Genomic DNA, 8,845 nt, shown 5'->3' with positions numbered 1-8,845 from the left:
ATGCCTGTCTATTGTTTGGCTGGAAGCCACGGGTTTAATTCCAGACCTCAGGGGCAGCTAGGGACCATAGTCTCAGTGGTTCCACCAGGCTCTATTGGGCCAGCAAACCTGGTCCTCCCTTTTTTTTTTTTTTCCCCCAAATGATTTTGAGTTTTGTTCCACATTGTTTCCCCTGCCTATCCAGGACCTCCTACATAGATCCTCTTCCAAGTGGTTGACAGTAGTAGCCAGGCACCATCTAGTTCTTCTGGTCTCATAGTTGTATAGGCTGCAGATTGGATGGTGTACCAGTCGCTAGGACTAATTCTTGACATGAATTTTTGGTTTTCTTCATTCTTCTTGGCTCTAGATGAGGAGAGACCCATTGTTGCATCTAGATGGCAGCTTGGAAGCTTTTAAGATCCCAGTTGCTACTCGCCACAGTAGGAGGTGGAACAATGTTTTGTGTACTATGTTATGCCAATTGAGCTTGATATCCTCTGCGACTATGTTCCCGAGCCCACAGGTTCAACTACTCGGTCCCTCTGGGTAGCTGGCTGTGACTAAGCAGTGACTACAACCTTGCCCCTTGTCAGCTCCACTATACACCTGGGAATTCAAATCATACATATAAAGTTATAGGACCATTGTCTGCCAACCCTATATATGTTCTTGGGTATACTCCCCACTTCATAGACATACCTAATAGTTCAGCCTGTCCACTCATCTAGAGTGACTACTTTTTAAAGAAGTCCAGTATTAGAACAGATTGAAAGACAAAACAAAGAGGAAGACTGGGTGCTGAGAATGCCATCTGTATGTTAGAGAGCTCTGGGGGAGCTTGGACAAGTAGCCTTGAGGGTTTGCCATTCCAGCCCAGAGGAAGGGAAGGCAGAGTCCCAGCCCAGTGAGCAGTTCAGGGTTGGCTTTCGAGAGCTGAGGATGTGGGCTGGCTGGTGGGAGCAGGCATGCTCCCAACACAGTGAAGAAACAACAGTGGATGCTTGCTCCCCTCCATTTTCTTCAGTAGTGTGTTCTTTTGGTATATTTTCCTGCTTCACTCTTCCCCTGACCCATCCCCTATCTGCTCCTATGGGCAATATGTTAATAATAACAGTTACTAAAATTTACTGAGCCCTATGACTCGACGGAGGAGCTCTGGTAACATAGTGCCCAAGGCACTTGACTGCTAACCAGAAGGCTGGTGGTTCAAACCCACCAGCCACTCCTCGGAAGGAAGGTTGGGCAATCTACTTCCGTAGTGATACTGCCTCGGAAACCCAAGCAGGGGTCGCTATGAGTCGGAGCCGACTCCACGGCACATAACAACAACAACAACAACAACAACAACAACAACATGACTCAACAGCACATAACAACATCAACAAGTGGCTCAGTGGTTAAATGCTCAGCTACTAACTGAAAGGTGGTGGTTCAAACCTACCAGCTACTTCATGGGAGAAAGATGTGAAAGTCTGGTTCCATAAAGATTATGGGCTTGGAAACTGTATAGGGCAGTTCTGTTCTTTAAGGTCATTAGGAGTTTGGATTGCCTCGATGGCAATGGGTTTTTAAGATTTACTGAGTGTTGGTTGTGTGGGCCTCCACTTAGCCTTCTCTGCCTGTGCTCACTCAGGCACGTTGATCATCCATCCCAGGACAACTGTTTCCCAGGTGCAAGGGTCTTCCTGGCAAGTCAGTCAAGCATTTCAAAGGGACCTCAGAACTCACCCTTGGAGTTAAAGGATAAGTAAAAGGTGTGAGGTGGTTCTGGGTTATGGTGTTGGGCCTCAGGTAGCTTAAGCGTCTTGCCTGTTGGGTTTGGCTCCAGTGAGATTTTTTTCCTCATTGCAACATGTTGCATAAACATCTCTGATGTGTGCTGGTCCTTCAGCTCTGGATCCCATCCTGGAACTTACATTTAAGAACAATTTGATTATATAACTGTAGGAGCCCACATGTAGTTTTGTAGATATGTTTTTATCTTTTCAGATTATTTTAGAAAATGTGTTTATTTTTCCTGGCCAATATAATTTTTCTTGGGAACTTTACTCTTTGATCTGGACTGGAAAAAATGTTACCGTTTTAAGGCCTCTTAAAACATTTCTTTGGATTTATTGTCTATATAAATGGAAATTCAGATAATAGTTCTGTTCTGAACTGAAGAAAAACAGGAAGAGACAATATATTTCTTGCTATTTGGAATGATAAACATGGTGAAGCATATGCCGTATATCCTGGCAACAGAAATTCAAGGTCAGAAATAATTCCTTTCCTCCTGAGTGTGCCTACAGCTTCCCAGAGGAGTGCAGCGGCTGAAATTCACTACTAATTGTAGCCATAATTTTAGCATGCAATTAAACACATGATTTCCTTCCCAGCTGATGTCTTTTTAGCTATTCTGACATGGATAAAATGGAGAGCTTGGTTTATTCCAACAGCCACTTTCATCTGATAGGAGGTCACAGAAAATCAACATTATTTGAACATGATTGACTACCCAGTAGCAACTAGATCAATCTTGCCTGTGAAAATGGTGAATAGCTTGGGTATTTCCTGTTCTGGTTACCTAGTGCCGTTCTGACAAGAATATACCACAAATGGGATGTCCTTAACAAACAGGAGTTTATTCTCTTACAGTTTGGGAGGCTAGAAGTCTGAGTTCCAAGTGCCAGGCTCTAGGGGCTGGGTGAAAAGCCCCTCAACCTTGAGCTTCATCTGTGCCTCTTGCTCCCGGCCCATTGGAGCTAGAGGCTTTTCTTCACTCAGACAGCTTCTGGCTACTGAGACTGACAAGCCCAAGGTTTACAAGTAAAATGACACAGTCCAGATGTTACCAAACCACACAGCAGGCCATTAATTCCATTGTAAGTCCATTGTAAGTCCCAAGGTCGGCCAGGCATGGCAGGCTGCTGAACAACGACATGGCTACATACAGGGTCCAAGTGTGCCATAAACCAGAGACTATCCCTAAGGCTTCTCCTTATATACAGAAAGCAGACCACATCCCAAAGGCAGCTCCTCAGCTTCTTGTGGTAGGCCCCACCATGGAGTTGATTGCCATCTCATCATGGGGAATAACTACCACCAGCTTCCCAGCCACTCAACAGGCCCAGCCAAGTTGACATACAAATTTAACTACCACATTTCCCATAGTTTCTAGTGTTACTGTCTGTGGACATCAGGAAATCAATAGTTGGTTTGCCCATCTTGCTACAACCCTCCATGAGGTTAAGGGTCATCAGCAGGGAGTGACCCTAGGTAAGGTAGAATCCAAGGTGGAAATTGTAGTGGCAGGGAGCAGGGGAGCCTGCAAATTGCTTCAGATAGTGAAGGGTCTGGTGTCCAAGGCAACTTAGGTCTGAGACTCAGTGAACCCCTCAGCTCTGGGAGCAGAGCCACTCTCCAGTTTGGTCATGGTAATAGGGAGGGACTCCAGGCTGTTGGGCCCATTCCCTGCTTTTCTCTTCTCAGCTTCTCCCAAAGGGTCATCCACATGGTGCAAAGATTTTCTATGTGAAATGAAGGAAGATTTCTATGTGAAATTCTGTCCAGGGAAGTTTGAGAAACGTAAGAGTGAAAAAAAAAAAAAAGGTTCCCATACTCAAGGATGTCCTGAGAACTTTAACATGCTGTACATCATGATCCTGCAAGGAAGAGTTAAAACAAGCATGATTTCCAAAATTATTGAAAGCATATCTGGCTAGGCACAGTTCGGGTGAAGCTTCTCTGCTTGTATGGACGCTCTTGAACTTGCCTTTTGAGTTTGCACCACCATACACGAGCCACTATCCCAAGCACTTGACATGTACTGCCTTATATAATTTTCACCATTATTTAGATCCTATGGGAGCTCTGGTAGCATAGTGGCTAAGACACTTGCCTGCTAACCAGACGGCTGGCGGTTCAAACCCACCAGCCACTCCTCGGAAGGAAGGTTGGGCAATCCTACTTCCGTAGTGATACTGCCTCGGAAACCCAAGGAGGGGTCGCTATGAGTCGGGGCCGACTCGACGGCACATAACAACAACAACAACATTATTAGTACCTGGGTTACTGATGTGAAACCAAGGCATTGAGAAGTTTAGAAACTTGTCTGGGCCTCTCCTTCTCTTGCAGCCAGATTCTTGGTTGCCCTTTTATTTTGACTTAGACGGTCTGTAGCCTCATCCAAGAAGCCTTTTCTGATTCCTCTTCACTCCCTAAACCAGGGAGACAGACCCTCTCCTGGCCTCCAGGGCTAGAATCTGGAATCTGACATGATCCTCACCTTGCTGCCTCGTTACCAGGACGTTCCCATCTGCCTCCTCCGCTACACTATGGGTTCATGACTGCCAGCCTTTGAGGTGGTGTTTGGTATCTAGCACTGCACTTGGGACACAATTATCAAGTATGAGTGAGGAATGATAAGTGATTTCCAAATATGGACTATATTTCATATTCTCTTGTTGTTCCTTAGTGGTAGGTGTGGACAGAAAAGTCTTAATTTTGGATTGTGTTGTTATGTTGTTGTTATTTGCTGTCGAGTCAGACCTGACTCATAGCAACTCCTCCTTGGATTTCTGAGGCTGTAGATTGCCCAACCTTCCTTCTGAAGCGTGGCTGGTGGGTTTGAACCACGAGCCTTCTGGTTAGCAGTCAAGTGCCTTAGACACTACAAATTATTTTTTTCAGAGATGGTGTACACACAATGCTCTCTAGTTGTCAGAACAGTGTGTTCTCTTGACTAAATGTCAGTATGTGCCAACAGCATGTTTAGACCCAGCATTTAACAGAGATTCTGATTATTCTATGACACTATCTCTCTAAGCATATTTTTAATAAATGTAATTCAGCATTTGGGACTTGATCAGAAACAAATGTGTGAGTTAGGTGTCAAAACAGAAGGTTTGGAGCTCTTTCTCACAGACACAGTGAGGTACTTTCTTGGGGTAGCACAGTGGCTTGTTTGACTATGCAACCTAGGCTCCAGGATGGTTCTGCTACCTCACTCGGATGGGGGGAGCTGTGTGGGGCAGGGAAAGATGAGTGTTTTGGACTGTGTGCCCCAGATTTGGGCACCCTGTCCCATGAGGAGTGAGCTGTCTTCTTAGCTCTCCTTTTGTGGTGGCTTCTGTAGTGTGAGCTGCCTTGACTCCACAAATGAGGGAGCAAAACCTCCTCCCCCTGCACTTTACACTTTACACCCAGAGATTTAACAATTTTATGAGGTTATTTTGGGGAACCTCCTAAGCTTTCCTTGCCCTTTAGATTTAATTTGTTAAAAATATTTAATTGTTAAACATACAGAAAATAGTTATCAGTGTACTCACTATCAGGTTTATCACTTTTACTTTAGTTCCTCCACCCCCTTTCTCTCTAAAAAGGTATAACTAAAATCCCACCACTGGCTGCCTTCTCTTCAGTATGTTACTACTGTCCTATGTTGAGCTTTTATCTTTCCTACCCATTTTTTTTAAGGTTTTTTTTTTTTTTTTTTACTTTGAGATACACACACATGTACCCATAAATAATATAACCTGTTTTGGGTGTTTAAAAATATTATATAAATGATATCATAGTGGATATGTCCTTGTTGAAGCTTACTTTTTAAAGGTCACATTATATTTTTGCAGTTTAGCCATGTTGACAGATATAGGTCTAATTCATTGGCTATTGTATAGTATTTTACATTAATAACTAAGGTAGTGTTTATGCATACAACCCTCTACTGAGAGGCAGTTATATTGTTTCTACTTTTTCCTTTTATAAGCACCCTTCAACATTTTCCCTTGTTTACATGTACAAGACTTTCTAGGGTAGGCTCTCCAAGTTGTCTACCATTTGTCAGCTTGAACTTTACTGATGTAACCCCAAAATGCTCTTTAATGTGGTTGTACCAATTTTCTTTTCTACCATTACATTTCTGTTAACCCACATTCTTTCTGACACTGGTGTTATCAGCTCTTGCCAAGGCTGTTGGGTATACAATAGCATTCTGCTGTTTAATTTCATTTTCCTCATTACTTGTGGGATTGGCCACCCTTTCCTACAGTGACTGGCCAGTACTACCCTCTGCAATGCAAACAACACAACACACTGTGGTCAAGTCGGATCCGACTGATAGCGACCCCTCCTTGGGTTTCCGAGGCGGTATCACTATGGAGGAAGATTGCCCAACCTTTCTTCTGAGGAGTGGCTAGTGGGTTTGAACTGCTAGCCTTCTGCTTAGCAGTCAGATCCTTAGGCATTAGGCCACCAGAGCTCCCCACTAGGTTTCTGAGTACTCTGATCTGGATGTGCTCATTAGACAGGATAATATGGTGTCTTCATCTCTCATAATGGTTTACATTGCTCTTTCAGATGGCAAGTTTGGTGCCTACATGCAAGTTCACATTCAGAATGATGGGCCTGTGACCATAGAACTGGAATCCCCGACCACTGGCACCACCATCTCAGATCCAAAGCAGGTAAGCCCAGTAAGGCTAGAGTTAGGTCCCAGGGTCTGTCTCCTGAGTCCTTGTCATATCTGGGGGCTCGATTTAGTCTCTGGAGTAGTCCTTAATGTGAGGTGTAGAAAACACTTGATCATTATACTTTTTAGTTGCTGTAGAGTTGGATCCAACTACTGGCAACTCCATGTAAAACAGAAAGAAACATTGCCTGGTCTTGCTCCATCTTTACCATCATTGGTGTGCTCATGTCCATTGCTGTGGCCACTGTGTATTTTGAGTGTTTTCTAACCTAAGAGGCTCCTCTCCTAGCACTATATTACATGGCATTCTGTTGTGATCCAGTTTTCATGGGTTAATTTTCAGAAGTAGATCAACAGTCTTTCTGGTCTGTCTTAGTCTGAAAGCTCCACTGAAACCTGTCCACCATGGGTGACACTGCTGGTATTTGAAATACTATTAGCATGTCTTTCATCACAGAAACACATAAGTCACTACAGTATAACAAACTGGCAGACTTGTGGTGGCCATTGCCATAACCTAGTATTTATTTTAATATGTCCCTTCCCAAGAATGTTAAGCATGCCCATATATCTCTTTACAGTGCATCTCTTTAGTGTATCTGTGGGGCTGGGCCAGAAGTTGTCCCTTGCTTTCTCCTGCCTTTGAACTCCAGATATCTTGCCACAGAAAAGAAAATGTCCTTCTTAGAGCCCAGTTTCTCCTCTGGGCTCCTGTTCCCTGGGTGAGGGTCTATGCTCCTGCATGCCGCTGGGTGGCAGCAGAGTAGCAGCACAACCCAACTCTGCACTGGAGTTACCAGGCACCCATTCTGAGTGGTTACCTCAAGCAGGTTTTGTCACAAGTGTGGGGGAATGTACCACTTGAGGTTCTTTGTAAATCTTCATTTCTCTAAAGTAACGTCTGACCTGAATTTGCTGCCAACTTGAAATCTGTTAACAGTCCTTGCAACCTATGTCGTTCTCATAAATGTTTAGAACACTTTTAAAGGCTTTAATTAATGCTCCCAATTAATGACCTTGAAGACAGAGAGGCAGAGGAGTAAGGGCTGAAGGGACATTCCTGTTCTTCCCAACCCCTCTTTCTCCCTTGCTAGGGTGCTGTGACTGGAATGATGGAATAGTTGTGGCGGAAACATTACATAAACCTAAAGCTACATGATTTGTTCAGAGCCATGTTTTTTAAGGGGAACATAAGCTTTTTTCTTACTGACTCTTTAGATTGATACTGAAGTAGGTTTTGTAGTGTAAATCTCAAAGGCTATAGTTAAAGGTCCTGAATTATTGCTAACATTTAAAAAATTACAAGTGAATAATAATTTTAACTTTTTATTTTGAAATCATTTGAGATCTACATATAAGTTGAAAACATAGAGTTTTCATAAACTCTTTACTCCTATTTTTTTCTTTTAACTTTTTATTGTGACTTGGTGAAAATTTTCAAAGTAGATTCATGTTCCATTGAATAGTTCATATATATTTTGTTTCATGATACTGATTACAATCCCCACAATGTAACAGCTGTCTTCCCACTTCCTCCCTGTTGTTACATTTCCCCTGTGGCCTTCTTTCCTATGTATTCCTGCCTCCCTAGCTTTCTCCTTGTGGAAATGCTGCCTTTCTGATGTCCCATCTTGATTGTTCTAAGGAGTGCATCTCCCTGGTGTAGTTGTTCAGGCCTGTTGTTGGCTAAGAGTTCCACCATGGGAGTGAGTTCATTTCCAGGCCTGAAGGGTTAATTAGTCTTGGGGGTTTCACAAGTCTGTATCTGACCAGTAATCCTGGTCTTTTTTATGTTTTTGAATTTTGTTCCCATTTTTTTCCTGCTTTATCCAGTATCTCCAATTTTGATCCTTTTCTGAGTGGCTGGTATTAGTAGCTAGGCACGGTCTAGTTACTCTGGTCTCAGGATCATGTAGGCTGAAGTTCCCATGGCCCCTTAATCCCTTGGAGTAATTGTTTCCAGGTGTCTTTGATTTTCTTCATTCTGCTTTGCTCTGGATGAGGAGATCAATAGTTGCATCTTAGATAGCTGCTCACAAGCTTTTAAGACCCCAGTTGCTACTCACCAAAGTAAGATGTAGAACAGTGTTTTTGTGTACTATCTTGTGCTAGTTGAACTTGATATCCCCTGTGACCATGGTCCTGAGGCTGCAGGACCAGTCATCACTCCCTCAAGGTACTTAGATATGGCTAAGAAATTATCTTAACTTTGCCCCATAAGCTCTTGTATATATGTTTCTCTCTCTATGCATATATATGTGTCTATATATATGTCTATTATATGAACATTTTATAGCACATACAAAATGTATGTAGAAATATTATCTGCTAAACATATATGTCGGAAGGAAGGTTGGGCAATCCTACTTCCGTAGTGATACTGCCTCGGAAACCCAAGGAGGGGTCGCTATG

The 8,845-nt window shown here is 43.2% G+C and overlaps 1 protein-coding gene across 1 annotated transcript in view; it reads left to right on the top strand.

Annotated features, from left to right (window-relative positions):
• The window catches only part of DTD1 (D-aminoacyl-tRNA deacylase 1), a 362,106-nt gene that overhangs the window by 62,754 nt on the left and 290,507 nt on the right, over positions 1-8,845 (top strand). The window contains exon 4 of the mRNA XM_007948202.2: positions 6,322-6,428. Within this exon, the coding sequence (XP_007946393.1) occupies positions 6,322-6,428 (107 nt within the window). The remainder of the gene's footprint in view (positions 1-6,321; positions 6,429-8,845) is intronic.

Source organism: Orycteropus afer, unplaced genomic scaffold (assembly GCF_000298275.1).
Source record: "Orycteropus afer afer isolate SDZICR_OR568_19922 unplaced genomic scaffold, OryAfe1.0 scaffold00208, whole genome shotgun sequence".
NCBI classification, from domain to species: domain Eukaryota; kingdom Metazoa; phylum Chordata; class Mammalia; order Tubulidentata; family Orycteropodidae; genus Orycteropus; species Orycteropus afer.
The sequence above is the reverse complement of the archived record's forward strand: the minus strand, read 5'-3'. Positions and strand labels throughout refer to the sequence as shown.